This window comes from Camellia sinensis, chromosome 9, assembly GCF_055761805.1.
Source record: "Camellia sinensis isolate YWXY chromosome 9, ASM5576180v1, whole genome shotgun sequence".
NCBI classification, from domain to species: Eukaryota; Viridiplantae; Streptophyta; class Magnoliopsida; order Ericales; family Theaceae; genus Camellia; species Camellia sinensis.
Window position 1 is genome coordinate 156,721,861 of NC_138969.1, and position 21,999 is coordinate 156,743,859.

The 21,999-nt window shown below is 36.2% G+C and overlaps 1 protein-coding gene across 5 annotated transcripts; it reads left to right on the forward strand.

The window, feature by feature from the left end:
* Nucleotides 1–11,816: 11,816 nt before the first annotated feature.
* Nucleotides 11,817–17,528, forward strand: LOC114323958 (protein DETOXIFICATION 43-like). Of its 5 annotated transcripts, none has more exons than XM_082887843.1 (7): nucleotides 11,838–12,088; nucleotides 14,745–14,990; nucleotides 15,155–15,226; nucleotides 15,348–15,392; nucleotides 16,565–16,660; nucleotides 16,765–16,886; nucleotides 17,102–17,528. In XM_082887843.1, exons 2-7 carry the CDS (start codon nucleotides 14,886–14,888, stop codon nucleotides 17,106–17,108), a joined length of 447 nt encoding a protein of 148 aa, XP_082743969.1. In that variant the 5' UTR covers nucleotides 11,838–12,088; nucleotides 14,745–14,885; the 3' UTR covers nucleotides 17,109–17,528. The 5 variants fall into 5 exon arrangements, with proteins under 5 accessions (XP_082743971.1, XP_082743973.1, XP_082743969.1 ...); XM_082887846.1 differs by having other exon boundaries at nucleotides 14,745–14,857; XM_082887845.1 differs by lacking the exon at nucleotides 15,348–15,392 and having other exon boundaries at nucleotides 11,817–12,088.
* Nucleotides 17,529–21,999: the final 4,471 nt, after the last annotated feature.

Consider the following 21,999-nt stretch of genomic DNA (forward strand, 5'->3'; position numbering starts at 1 on the left):
CTTAACAAAAAAAGCGCGTTTATGCCAAAACCTCATAAATTTACCTTTTCTGTGTCGTCTAAAGTAGCTATCCAATCTGTGATCTTCTCGGCAAGAAATATCTTTATTTGTGAAAGAAACAGCAGCAAAAATGAGGTTCTGGTGAGGAAATCACGAAGAAATACCTTTTGTAGAAGATAAGGCTGTGAGTGGAGGGCAACTGTCAGCTGTCTGGTGAATTCATCACAAGTGGCCGGCAATCCACTTCTTCTAACCGGTAACCCACTTCTTCTGGCATGCCGTCCACTTGTGGGTCTGGTAATTTTGGCAGTCTGATTTTGCCTTGGTCTTTGTGTTTTGAGGTCTTGTTTTGAGTCTTTTGGTTTTAGCAAATGTAAATATTTGTGTTTGAGTTATTTTTGTTTTGTTTATCGAGTTGTATTTTGTATTTTGGTCATTGGTCGACTCATTACCCAATTAAGAACATCGTACCAATACAAGTTTTTAGTTTTGGTTGCAAATTCAAACTCCATTTTCATTCCATGCAAATGTAGTGCTCATGATGCAAAAATAATAACTTTTTTCATAAAATTGCAGGGTTTTCCCCCGATCATAGTTTTTACAAAAGAGAGTACAAGTTTTCAAAAGCAAAAGTAAAAGCCTATCTGAAGCTATACATGTGCTGAACTACCAAAAAATAAAAATAAAAAAAAAACTAAGCAAAGAGTACAAAAATTGGCACCAGTCATCTCAATCTCGAGAGGCCCTCTTCGTCATCTTTCTTGGAGAGGACTCAGGGGCACTATCTCCGTCAACACCACTATCAGAATCAGACTCTGAGCCAAAGCGGATCTTATTATCTCCGCTTCCTGCCTCAGAGCCAGTATCGGCGTCATCTCCGCTCCCTAACCCGAACCAGCATCATCGTCTCTGCCCTCAAACTCAGAGCGTTGGCTCATTATCTCCTCAACCTCCTCAAGGGTCACTGGCCTCGATATCATCGCTACTCAATATAGGCTCATACTCGCTGCTTTGGCTCTAAACACCCCTGTCTCTGCCTCGACCTCAAAGCTCATATCGTGTCTACCTTTCTTCCCTGTCGCCAGAGGAGGTGCCACTGGTGCTGGTGTCCTTGGTACAGATGGGATCTGGAAAACAATTATTGACATATCAGACACAGTGTATGTATACGGAATGAGTGCAAAAGGTACAGTATGAGCACAGTGTGTCAATGCAGTATGGGGTGGTATGAATGTTACGATATGCATATCAGGGTACCAGTGGAAATGTGATAGTATGGTGCACAACAGTGTGAGGTAGTAGTGAAATGTATATGGAAAATAAGAAAGAACACCTGGATACCGTGGAGATCAAGCAACATCTCTCTCCTCTGTACCATGCCAATCAAAGAAACAATCAGCTGGAGTAGGCTCTTTGTATACTCAGTCGGTGCCTACAAGTGCATTTGAATGATTAATATCTGGAAAGGAAGAGTTCAGTTACAAGCTGTAAAGTGTAGTTCATACCTAAGGTGCGCCACGGGCTCTGACATACCCATGCCCTACCTCGGGTAGCTCTATCAGAATCTGATAGGCTGATCCAGTCAGCCGCTAACATGTGAGCGCGGTGGGAATCACTGGCCAACCAGCAACCTGCACAATAGGAGGGGCTCTCCCAATATTGGTCTCGGCCTCTTGAGCAGCCTCACCCGCAAATAGAGCACCTGTTGCATCGCCTGTGGAAACACCCGTCAGAGGGGGCATGAGATAAGTCTGGATAAAAGCCTCATAATCACCCTCTGGTCTGAAGTAGTCGGCATCCAGCCCCACCCTAAATTGGATAATAGCCCGGCTGAGAGGTTATCGGTTGTCCGCATGGATGTTGGGGGTGGCATAGGAACGACTAGGATGGGTGAGCCTAGAGTCTGGCGTATGAAATGCTCACCCAAGAACCAGGCTCGGCAAACTGGGCCCTCCAGTAAAGTCCAAAATCGAGATGTGGCCCAAGCCCCAATATACTGGTCCCTTACTCCAGTTACATCGTCGCCTAACGCTACCATGTGATTTGTAAATAGAGAATGTATAGATTGTTAGTTGCTATCAGTTGTCAAAATATAAGATAGAACAGTTGTAAAGCAAAAATGACTATGAGTTACAAATTACCTCGTCGGCAATTACCGTGTTAAAATATCGGCGGTAGAAGGCGAAGGTCATGTCATCGCGGTTCTGGCGCCAGCACCGGCCGTCATACCATCCCAAGTAAGGCATGATGGGAGGGATCTCATCTACTGGCTCTGGAGCCAAAGCCGGGAAATAGGTATAAACCCATAACTGTAAGAAAAGGTCAGCGGTGTTATCCACAATGTGTGAACAAATATAAAATAGAAAGTGCAAAGTAGAAAGCACAACGTGTGAACAAATATAAAACATAAAGTGCAAAGCAGAAAGCACAATATGTCAACGGAAAGTGAAAAGCAGAAAGGTGTGGTGCATACCTCCCAAGCTCTCCAGTAGCCTCCGACCCGCTCTCCTCTCATGCGGGAAGTGGAGCTCATATAGCCATAAAGTGTGGCGAGGCCAACTCCAGACCAGTCGTAGAACTAAAATCGAGGCAAGGTCATGAGGGCGCTCAGTAAGTATAGACCTACTGTGTTCCACCTATTCGCAAACAAGGTGGCACTGAGTAGGAACATCAAGAAGCCCCTGACATACTGCTCTACCTCCTCCGGTGTCTCGGGCTCACTCTCGCGAAAGTGCTCAGGGAACCCACTGTACCTCACCATCGCTAGCCTGTATAGCAGTGGGCGTGCTCCAAGCAGGTAGATCCAAGTTGTCTTCCACTGGCCCATATCTATGTCGAAGGGGATCGGATCACCCTTTACTCCTAGGCCGGTGATCATGGAGAAATCATAGGGAGTCATCATCATCTCCCCAACAAAAGAGAGATGGAAAGAGTTGGTGGTGTCCCATCACCTCGCCACCAACGCTCCAAGTAGAGCCCGGCTCACCATGTGTCGTGATAGTCCAGTGTAGAATAAGCCGAAGCCAGCCTCATCAACTAGTCGCGAACCTCGGGAGGGAGCTTATAATACTAGTCTTTCGCTGTCACTGCCCCATATTCCATGTAAGAACGGGAGTCTCCCTGTGGCAAAGAAAGAGTGAATTAGATGAAAGACAGTGATAAAGAGCATTCAGATGAAAGGGAGTGTAAGAAATGCAGTCAAATGAAAGACAGGAATGCATGTAAAATAAAGTTAGTACCTCAGTAGCGCCGAACGAAAAGTGGGAGTCTAGCTCCCTCAGCAGAAGATCATCCGACACGCCACCAATGAAATCATCAAAGCGCCTAATGCCTCCAGGCGGTATCATGTGGGCACAGGGGTGATAAGTCAAGGGATCAAAGGGTCGTATCCTCAGTGGTAGTGGCTTAGGCTCGAGTCCTGAAGCGAACTCTGCCTCAAAATCAGCCGCAATGCCCTCCGTTGCCTCACCGGCCTCGGCAACCACCGACTCCTCTATGGGTGATGGTGGAGGTGGAACCTTAGGAGGAGCACCATCATGTGGAACATCATCCACCATCTGAAAAGTGGGTGAAAAATGAAGAAAAATGCAGAAAATAAGGAAAACTTGGAAAAAGTCAACCCTAGGAGAGAGAAAATGGGAGAAAAAGTCAAAACCCAGGAAAATCCGTGAAACCCAAGAGAAACTCAAGGAAAACATGCCCAAAGTGGTGAAAATGCAAAAAAATCAACAAAAACAAAATCCGATCGGTTCAAAGTATAGAGGATCAAAAAGGTTTTACGAAAAAAGTTTGCATGAGGTGTTGGAAAACGCATATAAAGCATAAATCTAAAGAGATGAAGTACCTAGAGAGAGAGGGAAGGATTTCGAACTTGGGCTTGTGAGGAAATGAAGTGTGATGGTGTGTATATAAAGACCCATGCCAAAATGTCATTTCTGCCCCTGTTTTTACATTAGTGGCAAGCAAGCCTCATTGGTGGCCGGCAGGTGGCCGACATTCCTTATTAGTGGCCTAGTGCTATTTTGTGCCTCTTTTGCACGAGCAATGCATAAGAGGTTCTCTTTTGGGTCTAGATTGGTTTTTGAGGAGCTCGAAACCGTGCTCCAATTGCACCATTTCCAAAGACTCGTTGTATTCCGGTGCACAAATGTGCCCCACTTGCCAATATGAATGAGGTGTATCCTTTTTGAGCATCTTCGAGGGGTAAGTCGGAGGTTGTCGCCAAACATCACTTTTATTCGTTCTGACAAATCATATATTTGTTCTCTTTTGTTAGAATGTGCGTTTTCATACACTTATGTTGCACGCGTGTCCTGCATCATTCATGATTCATGCATAGAATATGCTTTCAATTTTTGCATAGAATATGCTTTTGTTTCTTGCATAGAGCATGCTTTCAATTAGTATCATATGTCGGTTGTCTATCATGCATGGAACATACGTTGTCACTGTATTAATTTGTAATCTTGTTGACTTTGTGCATCTATCGCACTTGTTCATTTTGTGCATCTATCGCACTTGTTCACTTTGTTCATCTATTGCACCTATTCACCTCGTGCATCTATCACACACTTTCATTGTATATTTATTGTACAATCTCATACATTTTGCCTTTATCTCAGGATACATGAAACGCGACCCTAAGCAGTTTTTCTCTGTCTCAAGATTCGTGAAACGGGACCCTAAGCGGTTCTTATCTCAGGATGCGTGAAACGCGACCCTAAGCAGTTTTTCTCTTATCTCAGGATGCGTGAAACGTGACCTTGAGCAATTTTTCTCCTCTTCTCACAATTTCAGCATGATTAGAGTTTCTCAGGATGCGTGAAATGGGCCCTTGAGCGGTCTTTATCTCAAGATGCGTGAAACGCGATCCTGAGTGGTTTTTTTCCTCTTCTCACGATTTTAGCGTGATTAGAGCATCTCAAGACGCGTGAAACGCGGCCTTGAGCAATTTTTCTCTCCTCTTTTCATGGCTTCGTCATTGTTAAAGTGTGCATTTTTAGTTCTTTTTCCCGTGTGGAACCTATTTCAATTTAAGCTTGAAGCTCATTCATTCATATGTTGATATCTTGCTTATTGCATTGTATCTTGTTATTGCTTATCGCATCTATTATTACTTATTGCATCATCTCGCATGATCATGAGTTTTCCAAATAGCCATCTTCGCGAAGCGGGTGAGTCCAGCTTTCAAAGTATTTTTCATACATATCATTTGCATCTTGTCCCAAAACTACGCTGGATTGATTCCTTGCAAAGGGATACGTATGCAGCTTGCGAGTTCAACCAATTTTATTTATGTCTTGATTGTTTGCCCAAGTCTTACGACCTTGTCACAATGGGTCATCTTCGGGCTTTGACATTCACTCATGTCATGTTATGACTTCGAGCTCTATCAAAGATGGGTAATTGTAGACACCCATTTTTTACGGCCCTTAAGACTTGGGCGCCACTGATTGATCACTCAATGATGAATGTATACGCTTGTCGAATGCTTGACTTCCTCAGCAGGAAACTTCAGTTTTGAACCTTCAAACCTTATGCCTTGTTTTGGACCAAAATAGTGGTTTTTTAGGCCTATGCCTTTAGTGACCTGCCGTCCACTAGTGTGGCTTGCCGCCCAATAATGTGGCCAGCCAGCCACTAGTATAAAAAAACCAGATATTTTCTGCTAACTGTCCCCCTATGTGCATGCATCATTCCAGCTGAATAGATACAGATATTTTCAAGATAGGCACATGGTTTTCTATATATAGATGACCTCCCCAATTGGTTTTCAAGGTTGGAAAAATTGAGGAGTGAGAAAATATTTTTGGAAGAGTAAAATTCTCTTTCTCTATAATTCTCTCTCTCCCTTGCAACTTACGTAGCCCTTGCTCAAACACTCTAAACCAAACCTAGAGAGTTCCTTGCTGAGGTGATTTGGGCTTGAATTTTAGCTCTTGAGGCACTTGTGTGTGACGCCCCAAAATCGAGAACATCAGAGAATATATTAACAATTAAATAGAAGATTTATCTAAGATTACGAGTTAGAGAATGTCACCAAAGAGTCCTTTGGTCAATAACCAAGTAAGATCCTAGGAAAGATTGGAGGAGTCAAACTAGCCTCCCTTCAAAGTCCAATCTCCTTAGATAGCAAAGATACCCTTTTGACAGATCTTAACAAAATATTAACACAAGGTCTACATGAGTCGATGAAACATAAGGGATGGGTAATATAAAAGATATGTATAGATATATAATAATTACAAAAACAAGTCTTAAATACAACACGGGATCTATCACTTACAATCTCAAAACACGTTTACAAACCAGTTTCTAATCTTCCTACGGTAGTCGTACGCCTCCAAATGCTTCAGCTTTCCCTTTAACCTGCGTAATAGTCTTTAATACTTGGCATGAAACACCATGAGCTTTGAATGTCCAGTAAACGCATAGACACTCCGTCTCTTTTTCCCAATCCAATACACCATCATATTTACAGCAAGCAAGTAGCGAAGCATGATATTTAAGTCAATAACAACAATTTTAATAATAAAGGAAAGGAACATGCCATTCAAATAGATAACAAAGGTTATAAAGTTAGTGGTTAGTATTCTAGAAATCCCTTAAAGAGATTTCATCCTCCCAATCACAAGAATTGGACACCAGACTATTCGAAACTCCCCCTTTTACTGCTTTGTTGCAGAACTAACCTCGGATGCCTACCAACGGCTATGTACCACGTAGCGCCAATCGCAGGGCCTCAAAAGGGACAGCAAAAAGAAAAGCTTTTATCACCCTGAATCCAACCTTATCCTTCCAAAAAAAAAAATTTATCCTCCTGAGTGTCCCATCTGGACCCAACCTTATCTCACCAATCAAACCATCGCAAGAGTCCGAATACATCTGTTCCATTCTAGGGTTCACACGACAACCGCTTGCGCAAGACTTAACCTTCAATTAGGGAGCACACCCCATCAATCCATACATAACACATTATCATCTCTTCATTATTCAAGTGATCGAAAACCCAATACCACCCCAATTAAGTTTCCTGTTGAGTTAAATATTTTAAGTCTAGTTAGAACAAACTTTTGAAACAACATCTATTGCACAAGTATGAACAACCACATAGCATGAATGGAAGGAAACAAAATTACAGCACATGAGATTAACATATCAAAATATGCACAAGTAGTTATAGGCATATTCATGAAGTTAAGGGGGTAATATCACACAAGAATGTACATTTCCAAATTAGTACCAATTAAAGATCAAAATCAAAAGGGCTATTTCAGATTTTTCCCGAACTTGGCCTTCCTATGGTTCGTAGAAAATTTTACCTAGTTTTCAGAACATATTTTTGAAGTTTTATAGCCTGCTTAGATTTTTAGTTATTTAAGAAACACTCCAGCGCTGTCCAGATTCGTCGACCGTTACAAAAATCAGATTTTCTCACAAACCACTCACTGTTTTTCAACGAAACCAATTTTTCTTGAAATCTAACTCCTTAAGGAAGATTTTGAAATAAAATGGAGGTCCAAAATATTTTTATATAGTTTTCTATAATTTTCACAAGTTGGCTATAAAATAGATTTTTCTGGCACAGTTTTTGAAAATAGAAATTTGGTGAGAAAAGAGGTCAACTAGGGGAAATTTTTCACTTATTTTGTGATGAAAACATACTAAATAATGTATCAATAACTCACATTTTTAGAGAGATGGTATGCCTTTGGAAATAATGTAAGACATGGGAAGAAAAAGGTAGTTTTGCATCTATTAAGAGAAAACATGAGTAGAAGAAAGATCAAAGCCCAATTCATCAACTTTGAATACATGAACACCATTACAACACATCTAAAAATATTATATAAAACCTCCAATAAAATGTATCTGAAAAAAGGAAAATAAAAGAGAGAGTTGTATTGTGACTTACTTAAATGCTTATGGAATTAGTTTTGCAAGACTTGCTCTCTTTCTCTTCTTTCTCCCTCCCACAAGCTCACTTTCCACTCCTCTCCCTCTCTCTATGACATGTGGGTGTGTGGGTGTGGTGTTTGATGTTCAAATAGATGGAGGATGGTGGTGTATTTATAGGAAAAATGGAGTGAATTGTCTAAAATGTCCTTTGGTTGAAATGTAATGGAATTGAGTTGTATTTGGTTCAAATGAAATGGGATAGTGGATAATTAGGACCTTAATTATGTATTTAATTATGATCTAGTTAGGCTTAAGTCTAATTTAAACCATTCTAGTTACAAGTACATTAGATATATACATGTATATATATAGAATTGGTACCAAAGTCATAATTATTCCATGATTCAAGAGATTTGTCTCTAAAGTACAGTGATTGTAGCCTAGGAGGTATGATCGCTAGCCATGTGCCCAAGATTTGGGGAATTTTCCTATTTATTTTGTGTACAAATTCCATAGATATTATGTACAAAAAGATTTGATGAATAAAAGGTACAAATATATATATATATATATATATATAGTGGTACTCACTTTGGGTCAACTAGTGATTTAATAAGAATATGAGGGCCAAAATCTTAATTTATGAATTTGAACGTTTAATTAAGTGTAGTATTTAATTTATTTAAGGTCTAGAAATTTAATTCGGATAAAGTTTCTCTGTTTTGAATTAAACGGCGAATTGTACTGAGAACCAGAAATCTAGGGTTTCTTGTATGGAAAATATACTTAGAAAATTAATTTAATTATTATTAGGGTTTTAGAAATGGTTCTTGAATTCCAGGTTCAATCAGGGTTTTCGAGTTTTCAGTTGGCGCACATGCTCGATTCTATAACTCGAATTGAAGACAAAAAATGATTTGAGGGTCTTTATTGAAATAATTCAAAAGTCAAGGACTTAATAGGTTTTACAAAGGTTAGGGGCCTCACATTGAGAGTGTGAAATTGGTGGTTTGTAACTCAAGCTTTCATTCCTCTTCAAGAGGTATACCTTTTGGTGCTTTTTGTACCATCCTTTTACTACTTGTTTTCTATCATTTCTTGTTGTTTTTGAGCTATTTATTACTTGTGTTTTTGGGCTGAAACTTGTAGTCTAAGGCTATTAAAGGCAGAGGGGTTGATAACCGTTCTTTTAACTTTGCTTCTAAGGCCTTTGCCCTTGTGTTTCCCACCTTCTCATCACCTTTTTTTGAGCTTTTTACCACTGATTTTCAGAGGTTTTTTAGAGGCAAAAATCATGTTTTGAAGTCCCAAAAGTGGAGGGGTTGCCTCCCCTCCTTGTGCTTATGCGCTAGTTTTAATTCCTCAATATTTTAGCTAGTTGTTGTAGTTATTTTTATCTGTCCAGCAATTGTTTTTGGCTGTTTTAGGACTATTTTTATGTGTTAGCTTTATTCATGCTTTGTATAGTATGCTTGTAGTGTAGTGGTCCTCATAGCCTTGGTGTTTTAGGTATTAGACACCAACCTATTTAAGTTGATAGTATTTATTTCAAACTTTCCATACTTGTGATAACGTCTAATCATCTCTACAACCTCCCTCCTTTCTTGGCTTTTTCTTTGTTTTGAAAGTTGTTTCAAACTAATTGCTTGTTTAAGCTTGAAATAGAGGTAGTGTGCTTAATGGTTTAATCCCTTTGGGGGTTCGTTACCAATTGCATGACACTTCTCTCATGCCTAAAACAACACTTAGTTTGGTGCTTCTTTCTATTAATGGACTTAAAGCTCATTATTGGACTCAATTGGTTAATGAATTGAAAGGTAATTAAAAGAGGTGTTAACTTGGACTAAAATGGAATAAGATAATAAAAGGTGTTGTGTTTAATCGGACGTTAATTGAACAAATCGAGACTTGGCCTATTTCATACTTGTTAGTGATGAAATGGTCCAAGTTTCCAAGGTCAACCACTTTCCTTGATCAATCCATGATAGGAAGGATGTTTTGTTGGTCTTTTGTTATGTATTTATTGAAATTGTGTCCCTTGATTCATAAGTCATCATGCAATGAAATTGCGTCGATTGATGATTTGGGAATCAAGCCTACCCCCCTTTGACCTGTTTGTTGATAAGGAGAGGCAGTGTGAACAAACATCCCTTGAAAATACTCTGGTTTCTGCTCTGTTTGTCCTCTTTTGCTGTAAGGAAGAACCAAAATCAGTGGCTGGCAGGCCACTTTTACTGAATGGCAACCCACTATTAGTGGCCTACCGGCCACTACTTCGAGGTTGCCAGCCACTTTTTCAGGCAGGCAGTGTCCTTTTTTCAGCAGAGCAGAGCAGAGGCTGAGGTGAAAAATAGTGCAATTTTCTAACTATGCAACAGAGGCATTCCTGTAGCAAAACGGAGAGCATTGTCGGGTGGAAATCCGCGTTCATGCATGAGCCATCCCTCAATCCTCCGGATTTGTGAAATGATGTTGTAATAGTAGTAGTGTTGTGCTTAAAGTAGCAAGTTTGTAACTAATTAGTTAGAAATAGCTAATTAGTTCTGTATTGTAATTATTTCATTTAATTAGGTAGAATAGTTAGTTAAATTTGTGTTGTAATAATTAGTTAATTACCTAGTGTAATTAATTTACTCATTTGGTTTATAATAGTTAGTTACTTCGCCGCTTAGCTAGCTCATTCATTTGGACCCTCCTGCGTGAGGTCCAATATGTAATATTTGTGTATGTCTTTTAACCCCACATCTTTCTCCCTTTTATTTACTAATGGATAGTTTAGAACATCATGTCTCATTTAGCATATTCTATGATTTGCATCCACTTGTCTTGCATTCATCGGGGCTCGGTTCATCATTCTAAACAAAGCATTATCGTTTATTACTTCGTTAAATACGTGTTAAACCATATACTATCAAATTGATTCACATGTCATAATTAGTAACCGAGCCTACACTACAACAAAACTAACTATTCACGGCATCATGTTTACGACATGCATTAATGTCGTAGTTAGTACATTCTACAGCATTTTTTTTTTTGCAAGCCGTTAATGTTTTGTCAATAACAGTATATATACCATGTAAGTCGTTGATTCATATATTTATAGCATGCAAAAGTATGCCGTAAAAAATGTATGTTTTTACGACTTGCAAAAATATGCCGTAAAATATTTGCACTTAAGACGACATACATTTCATGTTATAAAATATTATAACTTTACACGACATGCATTAACATGTCGTAAAAACTTTTGCAAAAAAAAAAAAATTCAATTCAAAATTTTTTTATGGTATGCAAAAGCATGCCGTAAAAAATGTATATTTTCACGATATATAAAAATATGTCATAAAATATTTGTACTTAATACGACATACATTTCATGTCGTAAAATATTATAACTTTATACGGCATGCATTAGCATGTCGTGAAAACTTTTATTAAAAAAAATTTCAATCCAAATTTTTTTTTTGATTTAAAAAAACTAACAATTTCTAACTAGGCTTCTCACATTACATTTTCCTAATTGAGGACAACATAAAAAACGTTATTTTATAATTTAGTGTCTTTGTTAAGGGATAATTGCACCCAGTGGGATTTTGAGAAAAAAAATTACATATTCATGAAAAAGTTTATAATTTTAATAATTAATATTTATATGATTTCTCGTTAATTTGTAATTATTTTTTTTAAAATTACTTTGATTTGATATTTTTCCTTCTTTTAGTAATTTATTTATTTTTTATTTTTAAAATGTGCCTAATCTAAATACAATTAAAAAATATAATATATGTGAAATGTATTAAATCTTATATTTTTTTTTTGAATTTAGTGATTTTTTAAAAAAATTAAAAAATATTTTTCTTTTAAGTATACGTAAATTATTTGAAGTTAAAAAGTAAAAAAATATATATATATTTAAAATATTTAAAAACTTACTCATAACATTGTCCCGTTACTCTCTCACTCACTCTCTGGGTTCTCTCTCTCTCTCAACCCTCTCTAAACCCTAATCTCTCTCAACCGATCGAATCAACCTTCTTCAGCCCCATTTGATCTAATCTCAGAGCGATTGGTGATTCATCTCAGATCCAATCTCACAGCAATTGGCAATTTCGATTTTGAGATTTCGAAGCTCTACCGCCTACACCATTTGCACCGACGAGGGGAGCAAGCACCATCATCTACTAAGGTGAGCACTACCGTCTCTCTCTCTCTCTCTCACCCTCTCTCTCTCTCATTCTTCGATTTTGGCTATCAATTCCAAAATGTAAGGCGATTTTCATATTCTGTTTTTTGTTTTGATAGATTTTATTGCGGTTTTTCTGAAAATTTGTTACACTTATCAGTGATTTGTGGCGAAATCACAATTTCTTTGCTCTTTATTCTCTCACTGTTGCTTACTGTGTCTTTTCTTGATTTCAATTTGCATCAATCTCCCAATTTTAGGATTCATAGATATCTCTTTTAGTCCGTATGAGAAATTTATTTTATCTGATTCAATAATCATCAGTCTTCGAAGCTCTTTGTCTTGATATCTCACAATCGATGGCTTTATTAGAATGTATAAAGCATTTGATTTAGTTGGGATGGGTTGAATCTTATGCCGGCGATTTGATTGCATATCTTGTGATGGATTATTCATACATAATTTTTTTTTTTTCAAAAAAGCTTTGACTCAATTAGAGGCTTAGATGGATGAATTAAGTGTAGAGTTTGTTGCTGATGGAGACAGAAGCAGCTATGGCTGGTTCAAGTTGAAGGAATGGTTAATTGTGATAACAATGAAACTGTTTCTGAATTATGTCCCAGATTAGATGTTGATGGCTTTAGAAAATAAACGACTTTTAGGAAGTGAGACAATTACCTTTTTTAAGTGCTGATAGACACAACAGTTTATAATATATGAGAGCAACAAAGCTGTTTTAGAATATGACTTTTGGGAAGCATGACAGTTATGAGTCATTTAGCTAAGCTTTATTATTGCTAACCAATCAGGAAACCATGTCTTTTAGGGACTCGAGACCAGGTTCACTAATAAATTGCTTGTCATTGATATCAAACAACTATGACTTTTCTATAATAAATCAACTTATATGTATCTTTGATTGTCTCCCACAAATGTATGAACTTGTGGTTGAGTGGTTGTAATATTGTGTGTAAAACTGGAAGATTGGTGGTAGGTGGTCTAGTTATTAGGTGCATTTGTTGTACACCAAAACGTACATAAATTTTGTTTCTATTTTGGGTGACTTCTTTTCATTATCCTTTGGCACCGATATGGAAGTAGCTCTCATGACATTGATTGCCTGACGGGCATACTCTCTCATAGTTGAGCACATCATCAACTAGCAAATTACAGTGTTAATGAGTAAATCATCTCCACTCCACTCCACCTACTATATTTATTGTATCAGTCATGACCTTATATGTGCCAACTATAAATTTATTAGAAATTTTTATAGATTTTTTTATTTTATTTTTATGTATCATAAGAACTCCATCTATTTAACTTTGTAAAAAAGTCACAATGCATAAAGTATGAGTGTCACGCATTATTTTGAGTTTGTTTCTTATTATTTTCCCTTTTTCTGTCTTTCTTTTGAGGAACATTTCATTCTCTCTTCTAATAGTGTTTCTTCACTAATTTACATGGAATAATTTTCTCCTCCATTTATTTATTTATTTATCTTTTACAGGGTAAAGTGTGAACATGTTTGAGTCCTAGAATGAGCTCCTACTTTTTAAGGGATTTATAGACAGCAACTTGGCTGGATTCAGTCATGTAAATATTAAGTCCGTGTGTTTACCATTATTCTTCAAAGGACACTGTAATGCAAAATAGTGATCATATAAATTTGCTTCCATTTAGCGCTTGTTGATGTTGAAATTATTTTAATGTCATGTTCAATGACCCCAAATATACCTAATACTTAAAGGCAACAAACAAATTAATCCTATTAAACAGAAAAATTATTAGTTTAACACCATACCTGGTTCTTAATGTCCGAATTCCCTGTATCATATCCAAAAGATTACCTGGGTCAAATTAACCCTTAATGTCAAAATTAAATACACAGTATGGTATAAAAGCATCAACTCTTACGAACTAAATTGGTATGCCCAACCAATAGTAGTGGCTAACATCAATTCCTAGTAGACATATGTATGGTTTATATAACTTAATTTATTTGTTTGGTTGACAAGAAATAGAATTGTAGTGCCCTTATTTTAAATTTAAGAGTGATTCATTGATCCTCTTGTGTAAATTGATGGCAAAAGTTGATCTCTTACCTCCAAGTGTCAAAGATTTGCAGTTCAATTGATTTTTTAAAAACGGCAAGGAGTTTAATGCTTCCACTGTCAGAAGTTCTTTGTTGTTAATTGCAACCTAGATGGAATAAATACACTGTCATATTAAGGAACAAGTCTCAAAAGGTTCATTGATGAAATATTCAGAACTCCATAGCCTTCTATGTTGTCTATGGCATTCAGTTTAAAAATTCAATTTTCTTACTTTTCCAATTGTCTCCAAAAATGGCACCTTTTGCATGTGATCGCTAATTAAAAAGGTTAAGCAGTGATATACTTCTTATGAGCAAAAATATCATCTCAACTATTGAATACTGTAAGTGAGAAAATGTCATAAAATTTACGAATGGTTTCTTATCCAAATTTATTTTTCTGAAATGAACATGTCTCTTTATAATAAGGATCCAACCTCCCTATTGACTCTGCTTCTTATTCTTTACTTGATGAATAATAATTCCTATGAGCTTCAAGTTTAGTTGTCTTTTAACTTCGTCTTCATTTTTTTTATTTTTTTATTTTGTTGTGCTTGTACACAGGTTTTCTATTATTGGCAAGGGTAATAGCTGTGACATTCTGTGTAACCTTAGCAACATCATTGGCTGCAAGACTCGGTGCAACACCTATGGCTGCATTTCAGATTTGCTTACAGGTCTGGATGACCTCGTCGCTTCTTTCTGATGGTTTGGCTATTGCTGGACAGTTATGGCCACGTGCTGTTCTTTTTAATTTTTCCCCTTTCGAATATTTGGGAGAAATTCTTCTATTTAATCAGGGAAGACAATGTGAGAAACTCTTTTTTGTGTGTGTGTCTCTCTCTCCAATTTCTGAGAACCAAAAAGAGCCTAACCAAACAAATAACAACGAAACTTCGTATTTTTGTTTTTTTTCCAATTGTAACATAAATTGATCAATCAATTTTTTTTTTTTCTCTATCTCATTCTTCCAGGCTATCATTGCTTGTGCGTTTGCTGAGAAGGATTATGAGAAAGCAAAAGTTGTTGCAGCGCGAGTGTTGCAGGTAAACCATTTTCCAATTCTTAGTGTACAAATCGTTCTCTCAACAAACGCAATTGTTTTGATACCCTCTTCAATTTTCATTATACAAAGCCTAAACATGTTTGAGAGGTTTTATTTTGCAGATGGGATCTATGTTACACGGACTCGAGTGCGGGTATTGGGTGCGGGTACGTATCTAGGGGTCGGGTACTTCAAAATTAAAAATTGAGGATACGTGGATACGGATCCAAACGAGGATACGGGTACGGGGATACGTTAAATATTTAATTTTTAAAATATATTTATTATATAAAGATAAGTTAAATAGTTATTTTTTAAATATATTTATTATTTTTATCTTATGTGTTACTTTTATTGATAACTTTTCTGATTTATCTATATAATTTTTTTTTACTTTTAATTGACATATATATTATAAATAACAAAAATATAATAAATAAGGAATAAATATTTTTTTTAATACATATTAATTATTTAATTTATTTTTTAAATAATGTGTTTTTATTAATTTTATTTTATTTTATATTATATATGTATTTTTTTATTAACTGTTATAAATATAAGTATTATATATTATTTATATATTATATATTATATATATTATAAGTAAGTATTATATATTATATATTATATATATTATAAGTATTATATCTTATATCTTCGTATTATATCTTATATCTTATATCTACTATTCTATACATATGTATAAGATAAGACAGAGGCGAAAAGGGGAGAGAGAGAGAGAAGAGAGAGAGCGAAGGCGAGAGACGCGATCTGGTCGAAGAGGCGATCGCGTGAGAGACGCGACTGGTTCGAAGGTCATCGACTGGTTCGACTGGTTTCGAAGGTCATCGAAGTCGACTGCTGCGACTGGTTCAAAGGTCATCGAAGTCGACTGGTTCGAAGTCGCCGATCAGGATCCTCTCGCCGACCAGGTTTCTTTCTCTTCTCCTTTACTCTACGTCTTCTCTCCCATGCCGTATCCACTTCTTCCATGCCGTATCCCGTCCGTATCCCGTACCCGTACCCGTGTCGTGTCGTATCGACACGGGTACTTCGCCAAAACTGACGAGTCCGTGTAACGTAGGATGGGCTTTGGGTCTGAGGCTCGCTGTAGTTGTTGGACTCCGTTTGCAATTTGGATCTAGAATATTTACAAAGGACAAAAATGTTGTTCACCTCATTAGTATAGGCATTCCGGTAATTCCATCTATTGGCAAAATAACTTCTTTTTTTTTTTGCTAAAAAAAAATTAAGCAAAAAAATATTTGTTTTCATATGTCAGTATTTTTACTTATTTCGTGAGTCTAAACTGAAATTTATGATATACTCCCATTAGTTTGTAGCAGCTACGCAACCAATCAATTCATTGGCCTTTGTTTTTGATGGTGTAAACTTTGGAGCATCAGATTTTATTTATTCTGCATACTCCATGGTAAGTATACTAGTGTTTCCTCTAGACAAAGAACAAAAACATTTTTTATTTTTATATTGTCTATATAAACTCCTTTTTAACTCATAATTTTATTGTATCATCAGGTTCTGGTATCTGTAGTGAGCATTGCGTCTTTATTCCTTCTCTGGAAAAGCCACGGTTTTGTTGGAATATGGTTTGGTTTAACCATTGTTATGGGTCTACGTGCATTTTCTGGGATTTTGAGGTAATTTCCTTTGTTAATTCTGTGGATAAATAGTCCTTTTCAAGCAATTTCCCAGTTCAAAGCTGATCAAATTTCAGAAGGAAACTATAAATTGGACCACTTTTCGTATTTGGCACATTTATACTCAAACCCGCCACTTTTCCTATTCTTGTTCCGTAATCATGTATTATGCTTATTTTCCATTAAGTTAGTGTTGTTGTCCCCAATTTTTGCAGAGTATAACTCAAAGCTGTTGCAGTCTACCAATTACATTACCAAAGCGACAAGCTGTCAAGTTAGGATGAAAGTTTGAGATTTTATTCGAAAATATGTAAATAATTAAAAATAATAATAATTAGACATCTCAATATTATCCTAGGGAATGCAATTTTGTCTCCGAAATTGCACCCTTCATGGATGATAGGGATTTGAATAGCTTGATGATGTATCACTTTCTTAGTTTGTATGTTTGAGGGTGTTATCAGCTTGTTTAAAGTTGTATTTTAGAGATTAGTGAATCTTATGATTTGGATACTTTTCTTGGTTTGTATGTTTGAGTTTGTTATCAGTTCGATATGATAGAAGTTGAGGGTGGAAGTTAGTATGCAAGTTATTTGATGTATGGATATTAGATTTTGTTACTTATTTCATAATTGTTGCTTCTGTTTGGTTTGTTCATAGGTTGTATTTTTTAAGCTACCGTTTGCATATTATTAGGCAAGGTATATATATAATATATGTATATATTATATTTTAAAAATAACCTTCTACGGTATATAAAATTATGTCATAAAAAGTGTAATGATTTATGACATGCAAGAAAATGTCGTAAAAGATTATATATGGCATACAAAGCATGTCATAAATATATTAAAAATGACTTTCTACAGCATACAAAATTATGTCGTAAAAAGTGATGATTTATGACATGCAAGAAAATGCTGTAAAATATTATATACAACATACAAAGTATGTCATAAATATATTCAAAATAACTTTCTACGGCATGCAAAATTATGCCATGGAAAATATAATGATTTATGGCATAAAAAAAATGTCGTAAAAAATTATATACGACATACAAAGTATATCCTTAATGTTTAATTTATTATTTTTTACAACTTTACCTGTATGTCGTAAATAACGCTCAACTTTCCACAGCATGTCATATAACAGCATTTGTATGCATGCCGAAAGAGTTTCTACGGCATGCATTGCGAGCCATAAAAATTCAATTTTGTTGTAGTGCTATTAGTTGCATGTCGCATGTGTTGTATTAGCCATGTTACATTAGTTAGGAGCATGCATGTTTTCTAACTCTTTTGTCTCTTTTGGTTCACCTCGGAGTACTAGGTAAGCTTTTTCTTGCTTTAGCATATTGCACAAGTGTGATTGTTGCTATGTCTAGCATGCTTGCCATGAGGCTAAGTGCTTAATTGATAAATTGCTTGAATGCCTGTGGATGAAGGCTAATTGCTTGAATTGGAATAATTTGAGTCATATCACTTTTTCAAGTGGTACATATTCGAAATAATTTTCAAAACAAACATGAATCAAAGTGTTTCAATTTTTTCAAATTAGTCTATACTCGTGTATTAAAAATCACATCATGATTAGTAGAGGCTAATCTTTGATCGGGCGAATGGGGTGCTCAATCCATGACCTTCCCCTCTCGTACCTAAGTTCTCGAACCGAGACAATCTTAGTGATGACGAACACGTGCCCTTTGGCATGATTCATGGGTTTCCTAAATTTTTCAAAAATATTTAGGTGGCGACTTTGTATCTGGAAAAACAGTCCATTTTTGGCATTTTAATTCAAAATCAATTTTTCAAAAGATTTTTTGGATTTGGACTCTTTGGTGTTTATCTATTTCACATTGTACTTGTGAGATTAAATTTAGAACCACGAGAGTCCAAACAGTAGGGCTAGTCGTATCTGAAAGGAGCACGAAAAGTCAAGCTACAACTGCTCGAGCGACCAAGTGTTGGCTCGAGCGCATATTAGACCCATCCAGAACTTTTGTAGACAGAGCAGTCTGTTTGAGCGACCAAAATGTGGCTTGAGCGGTCAGGCCATTTCCAACATATTTTAACAAATTCTTCTGTGTTCATATCTTCATTCTCATCTTCTCTGGAGCATTTCTAAGCATGATTTGTGACTCAATAAGGAACTAATAAGTGAGAACCAGCATGAATGATTGAATTAGAAAGAGAAGATGAATTATTCGATTCGAACAATGTGTTCCAATGTGTGTTTATGTGAAATGTGTAGGTTTGAACATTGTAGAGAGATATCAACCTACTTGAGGTGAGTAATATCTTAGTAAAGATATTTTCTCCTATTCTATTTTCTGACTATACAATGTGATAAGCTTTTCTATACTTACAAATTTGAAAGTATGAATGAGTTTTCTATCTGTACGCTCGATATGTTATCTGTAATATATATTTATGTTGGGCCTGAGGTCGTTCTGTGATATCCCAAATCTACACTAAGGGTTGTAGTAAAGGAAAAGTCACTAATGAGTCCTATGGCCAATAACCAAGTAAGATCCCAGATCGTCAGAAGAGTCAAATTAGCCTCCCTTCTAAGTCCAACTTTCTTAGGTAGCACACTACCCTTTTAACAAATCTTAAGAGGCATTGACACAAGGTCTCATAAGAAACTTCAGGAATTATATTGGTGTTGGAATATAAGTACATAATAATAAAATAATTATAAATATCCTTAATTACAAAAACTCGTTCCATCAACATTATATCCCAAAAGAAATTTAAAATTTTATATGGACTTTACAAAACAACAAAAGAAATTCCTAACTTTTCTAGGATAGCTAAATGTCCTCGAAGGTTTCCGTTTCGTCATCTTCTGCTGCAAGCTCCTCTTCGACACCTGGCATGATACGCCTTGAGCTTTGAATGTCCAGTAAACGCACACACACCCCATTCCTTTTTTCCAGTCTAATACACCATAACATTTACAAAAAATAGAAGAAAAGGGTCATGGCATTTAAGTTCATAGCACAGATTATATGGTTAGTTGTTAGTAGTCTAGAAATCTCCCAAAAAGATTTCGTCTACTCAACTCCAAGAATTGGACGCAGATTATTCGGTATGCCCCTTCTTTTGCTGCTTTGTTGCAGACCTTACCTCGGATGCCTACCAACGATTATATACCGCGTAGCACCAACCACAGGGCCTCAAAAGAGATGGTAATGATGAGCCTTGCCCAAATCCCTCTTTGCACCGAACTACCTAGAGTTCGAATACAACCGCTCCATTCAAGGGTTTCGCAACAACAACTTGCGCAAGATTTAACTCACCAAAGGGGATGCATCCCACCAACCAATAACTTCTTCTCATAATAATAATCGATTGATCAAAACCCCATTAGCCACCCCATTACGTTTCATGTTAGATTAATCGTTGTAATTAGTTAGTACAAGTGAGAAGGAAAATAAATTTACATAAATGTAAGCATCATCAAAGGACAAAAAAAATACATAACCATGACATGTATAATATCATACCAAGACAATATTATATATAAGTAAGCACATTCATAAAGTCAAAGTACAAAACTTCAATGTAAACAGAATTTCCAGATTTAGAGTCACTTAAAGATCAAGATTAAAAGAACTATTTTCGATTTTTTTCCAAATCCGGCCTCCCTATGGTTCATACAGAAATTTATCTAGTTTTCAAAACATCATTCGGAAATGGAATAGCATTTCCAGATTTTTAGTTATTTCAGAAATACTCCAGCTCTATCCAGAGTCGTCGACCGTTACGAAAATCGAATTTTCTCTCAAACCTAAGAGTGTGTTAATAAGGTCTTGTTTGTAAAGTTGGCTATTTATCTTTTAAACTATTTTAGTCTGACTAAAATAGTTATATTTGAAAAGTTAATTGACTTTTTTTACAATTGACCTAATAGTCATAAGAGAAAAATAAAATGATTATAAATTAAATGTACCATTTTATCTTATTAATTATTGTAACATATTTTGCCCTCGTTTGGCATAAGCTAAACATGGATTTTTTTTGCTAAAATAGTTACAAAAAGACAAATTAGGTTTTTTAGCCCAATAAAACAAAATATCACAGCCAAACCATAATCATTTCATTTTTTCTCTTACAAAGTCAAAAAAGCCAAAAAAAACCTATCATAACGAGACTTTTTAGCCCCAATATAAAATAGCCAAAAAATCAACCCACATTCCAAACGAATCTTTTATATTTTAGCAGTTTATTTTAGAGTAAATTACAAATACACTCCCTGATGTTTACTTAAAATACGAATTACCCCATGTAGTTTAGAAAATTACAAATATCTCCTTGTCAGATTTTTTATTTAACAGAATTAATTGAAAAAATAAAATTTCTAACTGTTCACCTATACAATAATAAAATTATCTGAATTATTAATTGAAATAAAATTTTAACATTATTAAAAATTGTTAATTAACTTGATAATTTATAATAAAATGACCTATTTGTTATGAAATTAGAAACCCGAGGCATAATATACTTTCTAGAACCACAAAAAGTAATTTGTAATTTAATACCCTTAATTTTAACTCAATCACCATCTCAAACAAGGCCAATTAAGAGATGCATGTCATGGACGGGGCGTTTGTCATGGACTGGGCGTTTGTTATCCTCCCGAGAAGCCAGCTCTATGAGTGGTACTGCATACCCCATGCATTATGCCCAAGGACCAACCCAAGAGATGCGATAGGGATCTATCCTGCCTGACTTGTTGCTCACAAACTAATGAGCTTACAAGGTGCTCAGTGTAGAACTCTCATCCCTAATGAGTCGATACGTAACAAGCTACCACTGTTAGTCCCTAATGCCCTCATTAGGGGGACATTATCCTGCCTGCCTTCATGCTTGTCAGTTCCCCTCCTTATGGGAACCCGCCCGTGCAGACACCACCCTTGGTAAGAACCCCACAATGAAGGTGCTTGGTATAAGTCTCATGTACCGTCCCCACCACAATATCCTAAGCTAGCTCTGATACCACTTGTCACAAATTAGACACTTATCATCCTCCCGAGAAGTCAACTCCACGACCCTTGTGCATTATGTCCAAGGACCAACCAGGAGATGCAATAAAAATCTACTAT

Excerpts from the sequence above, each read along its gene's own strand:
- LOC114323958 (XM_082887842.1), top strand. The coding sequence starts at position 15,927 with ATGTATAAGATAAGACAGAGGCGAAAAGGGGAGAGAGAGAGAGAAGAG. Across the intron at positions 16,161-16,564 it reads AGGATCCTCTCGCCGACCAG|TTTGTAGCAGCTACGCAACC; the intron begins GTTTCTTTCTCT and ends TACTCCCATTAG. Across the intron at positions 16,661-16,764 it reads TTTATTCTGCATACTCCATG|GTTCTGGTATCTGTAGTGAG; the intron begins GTAAGTATACTA and ends TTGTATCATCAG.